We start from the raw sequence: 19,316 nt of genomic DNA on the forward strand, positions 1-19,316 counted from the left end.
CTATACTACTAATTATAAATATCACAGGTGATTAATTCAGTATATACTACACATTTTGTATGTAAACAACATATAGACCTTGGCTGTAGAAGAGTTGATATGTATTTTAAAAATATTTTTTATTAATATATTTTATATTTTATTCATATCAGTTTCTTTTTGTTTGCAAAGTCCCAGACTAATTTTAAGAAAAATACTTCACAGCCTATTAAGTAAACTAGTTAGTTAATTCAAAGTTAAATCTAAGACTGCTCTTAACTTGTTTGAGAAAGATCATTTTTGTTTATTTGGTTTAAATTAACATTTTGGTCTTCTGTAGTATAAAATTCACATACAGTGAGAAAGAATTTCGGATTTTTTTTTAACTGTCAGAGGACGTACAAAGCCAGAGACATTCTGGGTGTAATCAGTTTTATTTTTCTGTTGTGACATGATAAAGAAGTATATATGTAGTGATTCATTTTATTATTATTATTATATTGTCATCATTATTTTATTTGTAAAATAATGAATATGGTTGTAATTGTGAGGACAATCTCAATGCTCAAAAAACAACAACAAAAAAACACCACGTCTAATAGATTTTTCCTCAATTCCAACAATACCTAGTCTGTCTATAATTTGACCACCGGATGGCACCAGAAGCTCATTTAGGTTGGCATTATACAGACCATCTATTTCTGCGTCACCTACATTTATTAATGTAGACTTTTATTTAGTGTGGCCACAGTGACACGGATACCAGTCAGCAGAATAGAAGCTGATGAGATAATGACTAATCCTATGCAGTGGCTATCAATGCTACTGACTCTGAGGACCTTAAAATGACCTGTAAATTACCTTGGATTTCATGTGATTGTAGAACAAATGATGTATTTGGAGTGTGTTCCCTGTTGAAGTACAAAATTGCCACTTTTTAAATTAAATAATCAGGGTGCCTTTGCCCGAGACATGGACTGTGTCCTTGCAGACCTACGTAGCTCAAAATGCAGAATCAAAACCAGATCGGGCATTCCTGTCTTTTCTGTTCATGATCACAGTGAGCTGTTCAGTGAACGTAATAGTGTTTCCATAATGTTGCACATTATGACACAATGTTAAAGTCCCCGCCAAGACTTCAGTACAAGATAAAGTGAAAAAGGGAGTCAAAAATATTTCCCATATCAATTGTTTTGTCACTGCCTAGTAAAAATTTAAATCTTAAGTGTAATTAGCAGCAGTTATGTAAACATTCAAAACTGTACTTGAGTAAAATGTATAGAAGCACTTACTAGCAGCATATTAATTTAAATGCTGCACCTATTTGAGATCTGGCTAATCTTAACTTCTTTATATCCTGTTAGGTAGTTTAACAAATATATCATATCTAAAGTGCTGATTGTGTATTTTACATATGTAATCTAGTAACTAATAACATTAGATGTGCAATGAATGTAGTGGAGTAACATACCACTGAAATACAATGGAATAAGAAGATATAATGTACTTAGAATTGTTCTTAAATACAGTGCTTGAGTGAATGTGTAGTACTGGTTAATGGCAGACATGTTTAAATTGTTTCAGATGTGATTTGATCAGAGACAGTGTTTTGATTTTCAGTTGTTTATGTTTTCTGGGAACAGACTATTAGGTTTAGCCTGCTTTTTGCAGAATTCATTGCCTATTTTATTATTGAAAAGGTCTTTTGTGCTAATCTTTTCCTGATCTTTCTGTTCTGTACTCTACTTTCTACTAAATTCATGGTTTTGGAAAATTACTGTACAACAGGCAGTCATCATACCAGTGAAAAACTCTTTATTTCAAAAAGTGATCAGATGAAAAAGATGAAAAACAGTGAGAACACAAAGAATATTCAATGGACATAACTTTTCCAAATGTACACTTTATTTTAAACAAAAGTACAAAAACAAACATCATGTATTTACAATACTTGCATGGCAATGTTCACTTTCTTTGGTCATTCATCCAATCTGATGGTTTTACACAATGTAGGCAATGAACAGCAGCTTGGAGGTCTGAGATGGTCACATGCTTAATCTAATATTTAACCAGATGCTGATCAACCTACTGATGAATCAGAACTTTATAATATTTTTGTCAAGTCTGCAAGCAATTTATTAGTGGTTTAATCCAAGGTTACGTGGCAATCACTGAGTTTGCCTACCAGGATGTTTAATCCTGCACAATATAAATAGCAAAAAGAAAATTAAAGTCACATACTTCACAATTACATCTTGGTCTTGATACAGCTCCAGATTTAGTAGATGCTCAAAATGTGACATGTACAGCTGCATATATTCCATTGTATTCTACACAAATTCGACATAAAAACGTGAACTCTAGTGTACATCACAAACTGAAGCAATTACTGGTAGATTTTCAAAAGAAGTCAAAAATAACAGCTACTCTGAGACAAACAACCTACCCATTCTGTGTCCGTTGACAAAATTATCCCTTAACTACATAATTGTACCTCAACACTGGTGGAGCACAAACTGAGAATTCATGTAAAGTCATAACACGAAAACTAAAATATTATTTCATGACTACAAGTTCAAGGGCATTTTCTGGGGAACAGCATGAAAACAAAATGGCTTTATGTAAAACAATTCATGCAGCCAAACTAATGCCAGTAAATGAGTTGGATTACGCTTATACATTCTCTCAACAATCTACCTGCTTGTGTAACAGTGGTTGTGACGACTGTACAGTACATTTGAAAAAAAAGAAAAAAGAAAAAATGAGCTCAGTTTCTGCGTTTTTCTCTCCTGGTCTCACAGTCAGAGAAATTGAAAAAAAAAAAAAAGTAACATCCAAGAACTCTGGCACAACAACTACCTCCTTTAATGCAACATGTAAATCATATTACCATCTATAGCTAATGCTGAGTATAACAATATACCCTTAGCCCTTTCAGGAGTCAATATTTGTTTTAAGCCTGAACGAGCAAGCTGAAATGCACATACACACTCACACACACACACAAAAGAAATAGATGACTGATGTTGAAGGCAGAGATTGTTTGACTGTGATGGTGTGAAACTAAGACATGATGCCCCTTGGTCCTGGCTATGTCTCCGAGGGCCAAAGAGTCAAACATATAGACTAATGCAGGCCTACACACCCTTACAGCAAAGGCAACTGGTCTAGTAGTAGTTTTACTTGTATCAGCTAACAAATTCTGCATTTTCTCAATTTGCCAAATTGCATTCTAACAAACATGAATCTTAATAGTAGACAAGTTTACACAAGTATCAGTAGTGCAGACAAATTAAGTATATCACATACAGGATCCATTCATTTTTTGTTTTTTTTAGGAATGGAGGTGGGGTGAGGGGTTGAGAGGCTCGGGAGGGTGTTTGGATATGCTTTTTAGTAAAATTCTCCCTGAAACCAAATCCAAACTGTCTTTATCCCAATGTATGCTCATTTTTTTTCCCCCAAAGACAGAGGTGACAAGAAATGTGCAAAAGTTCCATGTTCTCACTGGAAGAAACAGAAATTAAAACAATGTTATATGAAGAATGATTGTTTAAAATCTTTATTTAAGCACTCAGTGATATTGCTTTGTTCTCTACCTTTCACATTCCCAAAGGATGGTTGCTGTTTCTTTACACCTCAGCTTTTTGGCTGTTCTCCTCCACCTTCTCCTCCAGTTTTTTCTCCTCCTCAGAAGACCCGTTCTCCTTTTCACCAGTCTTCCAGCTACCTTGCCTGTTCAGAATAAAACACCGTTACCTAACATGCTGATAATCGTTTTCTGTGTGTCATCCGACTTTTAGTCTTTATGCTCAGCTAACCATCTACTGGCTCCAGCTTTATATTAACGATACAGACATCAGAGAAATATCAACAGTGTTAACTAACTCAGCAAGAAAGTGAATGAACATACTTCCTAAAATGTCAAACTATAAATGTTCCAAATTTGCACCACAAGTATAGTGTCAACTAAGTCAGGTCTCTGGGGCACTATATGAATATTTATTTTTTAGTAAAATATTTTTAGTCTGAAATATGCTTCATTTTCATACCACAAACTAATTTATATATAGAAAACCTACAGTTAGATATTCCAGCACAGATGGATTCTGTCTGCACACGTAATATGTGTTGACTGCTGTGTATTTAATGTGTACTTGATGGTAACTTCGGGGTGACCAGGGTACTATATTGTAATATACTGTACAGGGGTACAACACAAACCTACAATCTGTGTCTGTTTCACAGAAACATTTGTTTGGATTTATACAGTCATTACGGTAATTTATACTACAAGATTTACACTCCTCTCATATGTACAGGTATTTTGATGAGCCCACAAAACATAGAACAAAATCATTAACCATGCACCTAAATCAATCAAACAATAAAGTAAGACTGATTCTGCATTTCTAAAAAAAAAAATAAAATGACTATAAGATGACAAAAAACAACAGAAAGGTTAATGTTGACTCACTTGGACTTCTTCATGTAGAGCCAGTATGCCAGGCCTATAATCACAGTGGCGATGAGTAGACCGACTACAACTCCAACCACCAGCTTGGTTTGGTCACTGTCTTCTGGTTGGTCTGTAAACAAAAGATAACACTGAGCCATTAGAGACCTGAGAGACAGATGAGAAACTCCAGCCTGAAAGCAGAAGACTACAAAGAAGAATAAAGCCATTACAAGCAATAAATGCATTGATGAACGGACACATCCGCACTGTATATGATAATGACTCTTCGAGTTAATGACATATATTCTTTCTTTATGACTCCTTTCATCAGCCAATGGGATTATGGACAATGCTGACATTGTGTCAGGATGCTGGTAGCTCCATTCCTCTTACTCCTTCATATCTATTATACCAACAGAAACATACTGTCCAATCACTGATTCTCCAGTTGTTAATGTGTTGTTGTAAGTAAATATTTGATAGAGACTCTTTTTTGAGTGAGCAACATTTGATTCCCCTGTAGTCTTTACTCACACACCCCCACCCCAGCCCACTGTTTCTTACAAGCAAGAAGACCACTACAACTTACCTTGTTTATCCATTCTCACCTCCCCAAATACTGAAATCAGATATAAAATAAAATTAACGTCCAACCAAAAGGAAAAAAAACAAGCTTGATGTCCAGAAAAATTACTACTCTACTGCTATTCTACTTTTGCATGCATAGAGTTAAAAGAGGGAACAGATTAAATCCAGCATCCCAACATACACATACACTGAGCGAGGGAGAAAGAGAAGTGAAAGGCTGTCCCAAGCACACAGGAATGAGTAAGCAAGAAAGCAGAGGATGATTATAATGCTACACACATTTGGACAACATTGTACAAAATGCTAAGTGCATGCATCAATTATATTATGATAGTGATGTGGGGATAGTAAAAAGTTGGACTTGTCCCAAAGTGATCATTAAAAGGCAAACAATCTCACAAAACAAAAATTGGTTAATACATAAAATGCATAACAGGTTCTTTGACGTTTGTGCTGCAATGTAATCATTCATGTTATCTTCTCATTTTTTTAAATCACGCATCTTTCTCTAACATGAAATAAAAGTCCATAATAAAATCAACTGATTATGCCAAGGTCATATCAGAAGGGTTAATGTCAATCCATAATGATGTGGAAAAATCCCAATTAGGCAGGCTTACCCTGCATATTTGCTGAATTATTCTAGATTTATTAAAACATCTCAACATTACGTGACATTGACATGCAGACAGAAAGACTTAGAGAGCAGCGTAGAAAATCATCCAGAAAGGCGGATTATTGTGTTAGGCTCCAGGAAAAATAAGAAACGGAGAGAGAGGAGAGGACCATCCTACCATGTTGTACTTACGGGATGAAACATTGATTGTTCTGGTATCAATGCCGAAGTCATTGGTCACTGTACAAGAGACAGTAAGATTTGCAGTGGGCACAACTGTGATCTTGTGTGTTATCTTGCCATTGATGAAGGGGCTCTCATCAAGCTGAACAATAAGAAAAAAAAATCAAATATTTGTATTTACATGTCTCATGTGGTTGTATTTAAGAAGCATTTTAAGAAGGACCATTTGTGCCACTAGGGGGTGATGTTGCACCAATGCACAGGCTTTCCATGACAAAGGCAGCCTGTATGTGCCTCTGGGATATAGACACTTGAGTCTCAGAGGAAAACCCCAGACACAAAGACAAACTGCCAACACCCTTTTTACATCCTCTCTATATAAAAGAGGATGTGGCAATTTTGTAAATACCCATTACTGAGCCTGTATTCAAGCCATACATGATTCTCTGTGAAAAGGCTTTAAAGGCTTGTGATAAGAGAAGAAAAAAATAAACTTTGACTAAAATGTAGAAACATGTGTTATCACCAAAATGCATTTGTCCCTCATTGTAAGAGAAATGTGCACTTTTGGAACTGATTGATTATTACACACAGGCTCAGGTTTTGGGGTTATTTTTGAGGTTAGACACTGACTGAAAGGGTTGAAAAAAACTGAACTATTCTAGTCTCGACTTCAGGTTCATATCTAATTCAAACTATTTCACTGAGAGTCTCTGCTATCAGTGTGCACACAGGTACACCACAGAAACAAAGGAGAAAGGGAAAGGGAAAAATAGACATTTTTGTCTGTTTGACAGTCAGTGTAAAACACTGTGTTGAGCTTCAGAAAAAATTGAAGAAATTTGCTCTTTCAAAACGCAGAGCATAACTGCCTAGAAATGTTTGGACCAGATAAGTTGAAATGTGTGACAGCTGGGGAGGATGCAACCATTGCAAACCACCATGTGCATAACAGAGAGAATTCAGTCACTCTGCAGGGTCAGTGAAAAAAGCAAAGCACCAACTGTCTCAGGACCAAGACACTTGGAAAAACCTTGGATTTTTTTTCTTTTCTATTTCACAGAAACCAAGGAGGGAGGCTTACCAGACTGCCTCTGTTTGGTCACACTTTCACAGCTCTGATGTAATTCATGGGTTTGTTGAGTAAAACAATACCATTACATTTAAACAACCACATCAGCATCTCAATAGTTTGTCTTCACTGCTTATGCAACTGTTTGTTAAGCGGTGCAAGTGCATTTCCACAAGTTTGATAATCCAAACACCCAAATGGCTCTAAATATCATCATGAATGTATTCTGGTGCAATTTCAAGTGAAGCCATAGTTGGTCTAACATTCATCTGCTGCAGATAGAAAACATGTCCAATATGTTCTGAGTACTTTTGATGCTGTTGCCTAAAGATGCCACTGCGGCTACAAGTGCTGCCAAGGCTCTCAGAATATGAATGTCTCTGACAATCAGTATTGATTTATCAGCAAAAGAATGACTTTCGAGAAAATCACTGGTCAAAAACATTTAAGCCTTTTCAATTGTTTTTCTTGAAAACATCACTTCAGCTCTAAGTGTGTTTCCAGGTGGTCAGCTTTTAAAGCTGATATTCACTTTTTTTCTTTTTGATCAGTACATTTAATTGTTAACAAGTAGATCTGAAAATTCCTTCTCCATAATCTATGTTTTGGAAATTGGCTTGTCCAGTGTTAATGATACTGATGATAAATGTAGTACTTCATTAAAATTAAGCATAAGCTATGGAAAGATTAATTTTGCAAACAACACAACTTTATAAAGCACTGTCATGTTTGCTGTAGTGGGCGACAGATTTCAGCTTAAAAGTTATATTTCTTGAGATTTATGGACTGCACTTTTACAGAAATAGCCCACCCATGTATAGGATTATAACTTTGACTGTGCCTGTAAACAACATTTGCAAAAAAAGGGGAATAATCATTTGGAAGTAGTGCACCAAACATACTCAATCTTGGCAGAGGTGCAAAACACTGTATTTGTAATATCATGTGCCTAAAGTATATTTGATATTAATTTGTTTCTGTAATTTAAGGTGCCTCTAATTCTACTATAACTCTAATTGTCTGACGTGGACACCATAAACTAACCTTGAATGCCATTAGCAATTAGTAATTCCAGTTAGTTCCTATGTCACAATAAACAAAATAACTGTTATATTTACAAATACAGTACTACGATGTTTTTTTGCTGTTAATATTTTGTGGCTCATTCCAATTCTTTTTCAAGAGACAAAGTATACGAATTGTCTGTATGCTGGCAGAGTGGGAACTGAGTGTACATGAAAAAATAAAGTCTTCTTGAACTCACGATGAATAAATGTATATGTATTTCTATAAAAGTGACGGATATGACCTTCAGGAATTGTAACAAGTATCGGTGGAAGACTCTCATGTAATTCTGATAAGGGTAACACTGCAAGAGTGGGGGTGTGCATACCGAGGTGCCATTGATGCTCCAGGAAACCACTGGCTTTGGGGAACCTTCAGCCTCACAAATCAAGACTTTATATTGGCCTTTCTCACCGTGTTGTTTGGACAGCTGTCTGATAACTGGAGCACCTGCAACAGGATGCGACTCTGAATGAGTAGATGATTTGTCATGGTGGCATTTCAGTCCTCAGCATACGCAGCATGACAGTGAAAGACTTTACGGACATGAACAGTTTGATATTTTGAGGAGCACACTTATTCACTTTCTTATCAAGAGTCAGACAAGAAGTTACACTCCAGTGTCACACTGAACATGACAGTACCTGTTCAGTTAGTGTTAGTGTAGCTTAGCATAAAAGAGTTAGCTTGGTTCTGTACAAAGGTAACAAAATCCACCTATCAGCACTTAAAGCTTATTTATTCTGTACAAAAATTCATTCATTCATAAATTCACATTCATTTATTATCTGTACCTGCTGATTCCTATTTTTGGGTCACAGGGATCTGCTGGAGTCTATCCCAAAATGTCAGCCTTTCCACTGAGCCCTTACCTTCAACAACCAGCTCAAACGAAGCTTCTCGGCTGAGGAGCCCCATCATCACCTTGCACACATAGCGGCCAGAGTGTGAGTAAGTCAGCTTGGTAAACTCTGGCAATTTGTCCAGTTTAACATCGTCCTGAATTTAATTTAAAAAAATAAATAAAAACAACTTCAGCACTGTCAATAACAATGACAAATGTTTCTTCATTGATTTAGGCTTTGCTGTATAAAAGATTGCTTTTACCTTTGTCCAGGAGACCTTTGATTCTCCAGAAGCATCAATCAGGAGATTTAGATCCAAGGTCTCACCGGCTCTCTTGACAATTTTCCCAGAGGGGCTTAAATTGATGTCTAGGTCTAAAAAGAGAGAACAGGATGGTGAAAATGTGGTTTACTTGCCTGATAAGGGTCAAAACATTCTTGTTGTTAACCATACAGCCTGGGACTTGGCTCACAGCCCTGTTAATGCAGCTTCATTAGAACAGTGCAGTTGACACAACAGAAGATAGGTAGGCTGGCAAAGAGAGATATTAGAACTTTTTTTCTCCAACATATAATTTGCCCTTTCAGAGTAGCAAACAAGACTACAGAGAAAAGGAAATTATGATAATGATACTGATGTGTGGAATAATTGCAGTCATTTCAAAATTTGAAGTAATCGAGCATAGCATTTTATTTTCTTACAGTTGACTGTGATGTCCTCAGATGCTTCCAACGTGGGGTTATCAATGAGAGAGCATTTGTATTCACCAGTGGTGTCACGCGAAACATTCGTGATGGTGTAGGTGTCTGTGTTTTCCACTTTCACCAACTCTCCCTTCAAAGATATTCAATCAAACAGTGGCAGGTGATTAATTTAGAATACGTTATCAATGAAACATTACAGGCATCATCATGTATCTATAGAGGCAAAGGTTTAATAAACATGAATACAATGAATTTCTATTTTTCAGTGTTTTCTGATGATTGTAATACCTTAAGGTGGAAGTTAAAGCTGGTAGGAGCTGGGTTACCATCTGCAACACACTTCAGAGTTACATTGTCTCCTTCTATAAGAGGGTCCTGGGCAATGACATGAAGGACAATGTTCTCTGTGGAGTCTGCAGAAAATAGGAAATAAAAAATTAAGAGTGGGTGGCGAGTGTAACAAGTGGACTATGTTTCCCCTCAAATGCTGACCACAAGGACTACTGAGACCATCAGGTACAGCACACTACAGAGAACTCTAAATTTGTACCTCAGTATTGATTATGACCAACTTGAAAATCCAGCTGAGGAGATGGCTGAATTGCAGTCATATTCTGAGGCACTCAACCAGAAAGGTTTTTAAAGCTCAATGTTTCTGCTCCATTCAACACAAACTCTTCACTGTTCTTGTAAGAAGGGTTTCAGTACTGGTAAGTTCTATTTTAAAAGTTACGTAGTAACTTCAATATTTAATGTTGCATTTACGACGAACCCTACTACAGAGTTACAGAATCCACATCTCATCTGTCACTGTTGAGGTGTCATGGCTGGAAATTGCTGCTGAAGTAGTCCTAAAAAGCCCAGTGAGATACTGAATGTGATCATGAAAAAAATGACTTCCATTATTTGGTCAGACTAGTGCTACTTTTGAATGTATTTTAAAATCATATTAAATTACCTTTCATAACTGAAAAATACAGATACATTGCAAAACAAAAATATAATTCCCACAGTGCTAAAATGAGTAAGACAATTTTTAAACAGATTAGCTGGGTATAAACCATTTTCTTAATTAAAAAAAAAAGCTACATGCTATGGTGTTTCTGTCAACATTTCATATTTTCAAAACTGGAACTTATCCAGACAGAACCTAATTTCTTCAAGTCTACTTAACTGTCTATTTTTCTTTTTTAAAAGTAATAAGTGTTTTGAAACTTCTAGTTAGCATCTGGATCCCTGTCAAAACACTCAAAGTGATAGATAATGACAAGACACATGTACCATACATGTCTGGTTGTAATATACAGTGTAGACACACCAAAGTAACAAAGATTACTTTGACATGTGTGCTTATTTTTTTCTTGCCGAAGGAATAATACCACATAACTGTTACATATACAGCAGGAAATGGTTAGACTCCAAACGCAAATACTGTATTTTCCAGACTATTAATCCTCTGGACTTACATAGCAAAGTGACTTATATGTGTGTATTTACAGTTATTTTATTAAGTAGTCACCAGCGTCAGATGGCACTCTTTATCAGTTGAAGATAATGTACTGCCGAAGAAGAAAAAAATGCTTATGTTCACGGTAAACTATAACTCCTAGCGTAACACAAGTGAAAATGTTGACCAAAAGAAAGAGCTTTACTAAAGACTTTAAGCTGCAGGTAACAAAGACTGCAGCTGAAACAAAGTTTGGAGTGAGTGCCTGCATTCAGTCAATCCGAGAGAGGAGGTGGACACACCACTTCACCCCCCCCACCCTGATGTTGGTGCAGTTGTTTAACCTAACTTGACATGGATGAATGAATGTCGTAATGCACTTCTGCTTGTTGTTATGCCAACCCTAGGTTCTTCATAGGCTAATTTAGACAATAATTACTATAATCAGAAATGCGACTTACACACCGAAGTGACTTACATATGTTTTTGTCTGTTCAAAAAGGTAGTTTTTGCTAAAACAGTGTGACTTATAATCCTGTAAATACAGTAAGAGTATTTTGCAAACCATGTGACTCTACAGCTGAATCCTGATGTAGAACAACAATCACATACTTGGTAATGAAAAAAAAACTTCTTTTAGGAAGTAAAGTCTAGTGGATTAAGTTCTTGAAGCCTGTGTGGCAATAACAAGCAAAAAAAAACCAAAAAAACAAAAAACAACCTCTTAGTCTTTTATTTTCTGCTGAAATTACTCTGGGTACACCTTGTCAAAAAACAGCAATCCAGTGCAATCCAGACAATGTGTTCTGTGAGTGTTAGAGCTGAGTGACTTACAGGTGATGGTGAATGTTTCTGAAGTGGACATTATTTGTCCACCCATAGTGTGGTGAGTGCGGCAGGTGAACTCGGCATCTGTATCTTCCCTCTCGGCTGTGTACTCCAGTATGGAAGAAGTGGTTGAGAGGCCTGTAGCGGGATCAACCACCACTGAGGTTTGGATGGAAATCCCTACAAAGAAAAGCAAACAACTTTGTGTGAAAACTCCTAACAAGAAAACAATGACATAATCACCAAAACAATGTATTCACATTGTCAGCGAGTGTAGTATGATTAATTACTGAAGAATAACCTATAGTGATTGTCCCAGAGAGAGAAGAAAAACTGTTTTATATGTAAATATTTCAAACCCACTGTGAAAAATGGTTGCGTTACCATTTAAAATCATGCTACAGGATGAAGAATACACACCTTTCCCATCAGCCACCAGAGGTATATTGTTCTTTAACCATGTGATGTTTGCAGCTGGATTGGCATCTTCTGCAATGCATGTTCCAAGCTGTGGAAAAAAAAAAAAACTTAAGAGAACTAAAAATATAAGAAAAAAAATATAAAAACACAAATTTATGAATATCTGCTACGTTTTAAAAGACCTAATATTCCATCCAATTAGCTTTCTGGTTCCTGTGTGGCATTTGAGAACTGAGGAGTTTTCTGCGCAATAGACCATGAAATGTGCAAAGCATTTCTAAAAGCCCCTCAGATCCTTTGGGTATTTTAATTGCAGTAGGGGGTATTCTGGTCTTTACTGATTCATGAGAATCACTTCAAAGAACTCATTACTGTAGTAACATGGTCTGTGCTATGCCTCAACTTACCTTAGTTCAAGTGACATATTTCCCTGGATAATTTACTGCTTAAAATAATCTAGACATAAGCAATGTTTATCATTAAAAACCCCACCTTAGTAAGTCTACCAATCTCTAGTTCCTCCACTTTGTCAGAAATCTCTAGGCCTGCTGGCGTCTCTGAAACAGATAAAAAAGTGTCTTAATTAACAAGGTGGTCTTTTAATAGACTTATATTGCTGGGGCACATTAACTAAAGAAAGGTTTTTTTTTTAGATGTATTCCAGCTTGTACTCACTGTATATCACCACATTTACTGGGTATTCTGTGATGTCTGCGCCACCCACCACCATGCAGGTGAAAGTCCGCTGGTCAGTCAGCTTGGCTGCAGAAAGCAGCAGGCTGGAGTTTGCGGCCATGCTCACTCGGCCCTTGTATTCATCAGTGGCACTGATTGAGATGTTCTGGTTTTTCTGCCTGACCAGCAGGTCTCCTGGAAGTCCTTCTCCTTTGTCCTGGAGAGCAGAGCAGAGCGCACATGTCTGTCACATATGGCACTGGCTTCCAATTCAAACACACCCTCTGTTCATGGAGTGTCATATGGAGGGACAGATGCATGGTCTAATGCACAGCACATGCACTCAGACTGGGCGTGGTTCACTCATGGTAAGTGGGTGTCAGACAGACTTCACCATTTTGAATTCATTGACCTCTGCTGTGACTTACATATTTCCATTTAGTGATGAGGACATCTTCTGCTTTTATGGCTCCATTATTGCACGGGATCTCGAGTGTTTCCCCATACTGGCCGACAACAGTCTCCAAACCGCTGACTGCAAAAAAGAAAAGCAAAACCACATTTTCAATTACTTTTTCAGAGGGACTAATCTGGTTAGCTTCAACACAGCCTAAAATGTTTTGACTGAAAATTGAAATCCTTATTATTCCCAGTGCTTCTAGCTCCCTGCTTTCTGTACATATTTGACTGTATTTTATCAGTAGAACAGCAGTTTACATATAAATTAGCAGAACTTTACTTTATATGTATATATGTGTAAACTTTACATATATATATATATATATATATATATATATATATATGTAAAGTTCTGCTAATTTTCCAGCTCACTTGGTGAAGAAAACAACCTTTCTGGCCCTACATTTCATTGAAAAGATCGCCATGGAGACAAAGTGCTTCAGAGGGGGATGGGAGGAGGGTGCCAGAAGAGCCTCAATGGGCTACGATGAGGGGTTAGAGCCAGAGGGCTGCAGAGAAGCTGCTATGGCCTGACTGAAAATGAGGTGTTGCTCAGTTTTTTGGTATTCAGATTCAAATTTCAGGCCTCATGGAGTTCAGGCTAAGGTAAATGCAAGAGTGGATATTTGGAAATGAACACTTGACGGCTAAAATCCTGAGCATCAGCAGTTCATATAAAGTTCATTAGAACAAAGCAGTGGTCTGCCAGTTTGTGTGACTAATTTGTTTATTTACAAGTGCAACACAATGAAGATGTTGAAGTAGTCTGGGTGCATTTAACCCTAAATTGTCTGATTATGTTCATGAACAAAGATACCGCTGCAAACTATAATGTTGTTTCTGCACTCAAACTATAAAGTTTAACTCTTACTTTCACTCTGACATCATCAGACTTTAAAGGTTTCGGCACAGTGTTGCAGACATGGGCCCTTTAATTCATTTGCTTTGTTTGTGATACTCACTGAATCCTGTTTGAATTAAAATAAATACTTTTACTATGGTTACCATTGTCTACATTAGTACAGAGTAACAACTGAGACCCTGCAGGAGTGTTTGTACAGTTGAATGTAAGCGAGCGAGTTTGGAGGTGAACAAATGTACGCTTCCCACTCTCTATTTAAATTCCCACATCAAATTCCCTGCTGTCAAGTGTCATTTCCCCGACAAGACAATTAAGAAGTTAATGAAATATATATGCACTTTTCAAAAGCATTACTTTACAAATTATTTAAAAAAAAAAAAAAAAATATATATCAAACTTGCCTCAAGTCAACAAAGCCTGATGTTTTTGACATCCTCTGACACTGAGCTGAACAATTTTCACACTCCAACACTTGTCACTCATCTTTATGAGCTGTCAACCAAGAAACAACACTGAGTGTGACGCTGCACTAACTGATTAAGACCTGTTGCTAAAGTCACAATAGAAACAGATGAGAAACAACACGCAATTTTATTAATGTGAGTTTAAAGGAAGACTTGTGTGCTTTAGCTGGGCTGTATTTTTAAAATGATTCCTGACATTTCTGCTCTGACTTTCCTGCCCTATGGCTACTAGTCTTACTTTACAGGAATAGTTTGACATTTTGTTTGCAAAAAATGCAAATTGTGATTTTATTAGGACCAGAATCAAACTAAAAAAAAAAAAAAAAAAAAAAGCAAATACAAGTAAACTGTGAATTCTGATAGATCTGCAACAGCTCAACATAACACTGGCCTATCTATGTGACAAATGCGATTAGTAAAGCTAAACAACATAGCAACATATTGCAATACCAATAAGGATACTGTGTGATTTAACTGTAATATTTTATATGTACAAAAAAGAATTTAAAAAATATATTAGATGTTATAAGGCAGACTAAATGACAGTTTTTAGTTGGTTATATACTTCACAATCTACATAAAATAAGCTAGGCTGATGGATGCACAAACATCAAGAACAAGAAAGTAAATATACACAGGTTAGTGCAAAAGGGCTTAAAAAGATGTGAGGCATATCTGTGCTGATTACTATAATCAGTGCTTCCAACCCAATTCTTGAAGCAGTTACTGCTCATGTGAGCATCAAAGCAGTATAATACACTGAAAAGAAATTTGAGAAAAACATCGCACTATCAGAAAACTTCACCCACATAGATACAATCCCTGCATTTAAATAAGACTCAACAACATTTAATAGTGTCAGCATAGGACAAAACAAACCTCACTACATTTCAGCTGCTGACAGTTTATCAGGAATTCTTCACCAAGTACAAGTAAGCACCGTCACTTGTCAAGTAAAGTACAATTAAAGCTATTTTCTGCATTGATTCCTCTCATTGTCCATGATTTGCCACATCTACAATATGTTCCTTCTGCAAGTGAATTAAAAGCTAATTTAGAATCATGATTTAGAATCATGATCAAGATCATGAAATTATTTTCCTTATTCAACTTGTTGCCTAGTGTATTACCCAGGTATTTTCTTCTGTATTAATGAACGGGCATGAACTCTTAAGAATCAGAAGTTAGTGAAATGCAGCCACACTGTACGCTCCAACTACATCTTTGAGCAGAAAATGGGCAGTTTGCTGGACTGTAAATTTGTTCCTACATTTCACAGAGTCTTGCCTGCATCCAGATTTGGGCAATTGGGTGTACAGCAGTCTGATCCACCTGAAACGGTAATGCAGATTGCTGGTGCGAACACAGCATGTTGATGTAGCCAGCCCACACCCCCTTGTTTTGTCTTTCTGATGTGAATCTAATGAAACTGACTCTCATGCTTGAATGGGCCTCAGCTAGATATGCAGGTTTCAAGTCCAGGCAGAAAAGATTGTACACACTGAGTGAAAAAAAGAGAAATGGAGGCATTGTGAATCTATTAGGAAGAGGCAGTTAATGAGCTCTCTGTGCACAACATGGGTTTTTGTTTTGCATATGTGTCAAATCTAATGATATCCTGCTACATTTCATTTTGGGAGTTATTTAGGGTGCCAGAAATAATCTGGCAGTATCTAGATTATATATGCTGCACATGGACGTGTTGGTGCCACACTCTAATGGTCAAGGAGACATCCAAATGTTTTTCAGAATCTATTTAGCAACCAAGTCCACATGTATTGTTATGGTAGTGTTGAGACTTGGGAGAGAATGCTGCACAACCTGCTCTGCTCAACCTCACAGTTAAATTAACAAGCGTCAGTTATATTCGGGTTACATGGCAGACACTGCAGTGTTGGAAAGGTTATCGCACTTCCTGTACAATAGACTCCTTACATTTCAAATTCAAACAGGCATTTTTGCATATTTTAATAACTCTGTGCTCAGCCTCTCTGAGTACTTTCGTCAAAGTCTGTATCAAGGCAAAGGCTTTATCTGATTATACTGGTACACAATGAGAACTTATCACACTTTGAGAGAAGACAAAGCCCCTGCTGCTTACTGAGATAAAGTAATCCCAGACAACGAAAGTAGGTGAACAGTGTGACTTCACATTGACAAACACATGCACACCCAGTAAGCATACAAAAAATGATCTCTTCAAACATTTGTCTCTATGACGGTGGGACAAATACAGTGGAAACAGACACTTTAACCCTAATGTTTTGTTGTGACTGGCTTTTCTTCCTTACTGTTTGGGTCCCAACACAGCCCACTGCTGTTATTAGATTTTATATATATTTTATATTACATTATTACAGTATTGTACAAATGCAATGTTAATACCGCCTCCTAATATAAAAATGAATATTTTAAAACTTGGGTTTTGGAGAGTCCGAACAAAAGTAATGGACTTTGTAAGCAATTCTCCTAAAATGAGTTAAAGTCATGAAGCATCAAGCTGATAAAACAATGTTAAACAGGGCTTCCAGGACTCCAAACAGAATAGCAAAACAGGTTATGTTGTCACTTTAGTCCTCTGAACTCAAATTTAGTTGGCTCGCCAGGCTTCATATGAATTCCTCTATACTTATAAAAGAGAAACTCATATTGGACACAAAAATTACTTAATACTCTGGTGATGGTAAATCAAGCAACAGACAGGTGAGTGACAGAGACAGGAGGCAGCACCACAGGAGATACTTTCATGTTCCTGATTAAGGTGCCTCTATCCCTGAGAAGAGACAGGTGACGACAGCTCAGATATAAGCTCACCAGGGAAATCAGCTACCTCCGCACACTAGTCTCTCTATTCCTGTTTGTTACCTTATGCCCCCCTATTTGTGCATGTGTGTGTGAGTGTGTGGGTATTTCTTTCAGCTGCAACATTCAAAAGCAAACTGAGGCTCAAACTTATTAAGTGCTGAAAATAAGGATTGTGCAGTGAATGGAGATCCCATGGCGCATGTCCACAAAGACTTGATGGCAAATAGCCTCACTTCAGAAGTGGTTCAGCTGTGAGGGGGCAGGCAGAGCCGCTTCAATGGGATCAATAATACTTGAGGAAAGGCTAGATTCTTATACTGAATCATACTTGCCTAAGGAGCAAGAAATCAAAGAAAACCTAACCTTCCATGACAGTCTGCTTCTTATCCACATCTTTTCTTTAATAATTTGACACAGAAAATTTTGATTACCCATATTATATATTTGATATGAGATCAATGATTTAAAAAAAACTCATTATATGGTGTAGAAAACAGATAGAGGGACTGTTGTTATATAGAAAGGTGTGGGAAGGTATAGGAAAATTAAAGAGTCTACTACCAAGATCCTCTGTAACCTTTTCTAATATGTGAGCTCTATAGACTGCTTTTTTGTCTGTTTTGCTCTGGTCACACCCTCAGCTTGAATGTTGCTGAATATGACAAGCATATGACTGTATTTAAAATTCTGTTACAGTATCAGTTCAGACCGAGCAAGTCTTCCAAACCAGCAACCTGAAGAAGGATTTTTTTTTTAAAAAATACACAGCTACATCCTCACTATCTCCGTCTGTTTCTCTCTAGGGAAGGGGTGTAATCATGTCACTGATGGATAACTGACAGCACACTTCATAACATCCTTTTCAGAGTTTCTCTTTTTGTTGCAGGCTGTAGGAAACATCAACAATGTGTGCTCTATAATTTAGCGTTTTTCTGCCTACTGTAATTGCCTGTCAGTGTCTTTATAGCATAAAGCTAACAGCATCAGCTTGTATTTTTTTACCGAATTGTCAAGAGTTGCTTACAAAAAATACGAATGTCCACAGCTGAGTGATTCTCCTTTTTTTAAAAAAAATGTAATGGGGAGGTATGCACAACAAATGTTTGTTCAGGACATTGCACTGAAATGATGGTGGTAGTAGCATTTCTCCATTTTGCCTCTCTCTATTTTGTTGTTAGGCTACAAATGTGTTAGTGAGGGCATGGCTCCAGGGACGAAAATGTTCCTGTATTGATAAGTTGGACGGTCCTGTAAGTCTTGTTTCCAGGTTGTTGTAACCCCTCATCTTTTAAATACATCAAATGTTTTAGTTAGTTGTACTTAAGTGGGTACTGATTAAAGCTATAGTTAACAATTACCGTAATGCCCCAAATACTCTGTAAGACTTTCTTTTTTTTTTTTCAGAAATGTGTGTGTCTTTTAGTCTGTTTATATGAAGTCTTTTAGGATTAGTGCAAAGTGTTGTTGGTCCAGTTTAACCTTTAACCTGCAGGAGTTTCTGTAGTCTTGTGTAACATGTTTTGCTGGAGGAGAAAAACTGATAATGACTAAAACAATGATGTCTTTACTGCAGAAATGAAGCAGGGGGAAAATTATAAGATGAGTTCAAAAAGCCTGAAAAATGCTTCCAGTAAAAATGATTTGACTGTTTCCAAGAGCCTGACAGGAGAGAGTGAGTCTGTGACTAATAGGCAGTACACAGAAATGTGGGTTTTACTTATTACTGTTTTTCATGCTTCTATTTTAAGGGAAAAAAGGCTTCAATGACGTTCCTCTCCTTGAATTAATGGTATCTTAGGGAAACCTTCCCATCAGGATGATGGCTTTTCTCTTTGTCGGTGTCA

At 36.9% G+C, this 19,316-nt stretch overlaps 1 protein-coding gene across 1 annotated transcript in view; it reads right to left on the bottom strand.

Annotated features, from left to right (window-relative positions):
- Positions 1-3,322: 3,322 nt before the first annotated feature.
- Positions 3,323-19,316, bottom strand: part of LOC113125696 (CD166 antigen homolog A-like) — a 33,496-nt gene continuing 17,502 nt past the window's right edge. Inside the window, exons 2-16 of the mRNA XM_026299327.1 lie at positions 13,311-13,417; positions 12,883-13,099; positions 12,700-12,764; positions 12,208-12,295; positions 11,794-11,967; positions 9,801-9,925; positions 9,510-9,642; positions 9,070-9,182; positions 8,835-8,961; positions 8,291-8,412; positions 5,835-5,967; positions 5,028-5,057; positions 4,457-4,568; positions 3,579-3,714; positions 3,323-3,486 (exon numbers count right to left, since the gene is read on the bottom strand). Of these exons, the coding sequence (XP_026155112.1) occupies positions 3,612-3,714; positions 4,457-4,568; positions 5,028-5,057; positions 5,835-5,967; positions 8,291-8,412; positions 8,835-8,961; positions 9,070-9,182; positions 9,510-9,642; positions 9,801-9,925; positions 11,794-11,967; positions 12,208-12,295; positions 12,700-12,764; positions 12,883-13,099; positions 13,311-13,417 (1,649 nt within the window). The 3' untranslated portion in view covers positions 3,323-3,486; positions 3,579-3,611. The remainder of the gene's footprint in view (positions 3,487-3,578; positions 3,715-4,456; positions 4,569-5,027; positions 5,058-5,834; positions 5,968-8,290; positions 8,413-8,834; positions 8,962-9,069; positions 9,183-9,509; positions 9,643-9,800; positions 9,926-11,793; positions 11,968-12,207; positions 12,296-12,699; positions 12,765-12,882; positions 13,100-13,310; positions 13,418-19,316) is intronic.

This window comes from Mastacembelus armatus, chromosome 13 (genome assembly GCF_900324485.2).
Source record: "Mastacembelus armatus chromosome 13, fMasArm1.2, whole genome shotgun sequence".
Taxonomy (NCBI): Eukaryota; Metazoa; Chordata; class Actinopteri; order Synbranchiformes; family Mastacembelidae; genus Mastacembelus; species Mastacembelus armatus.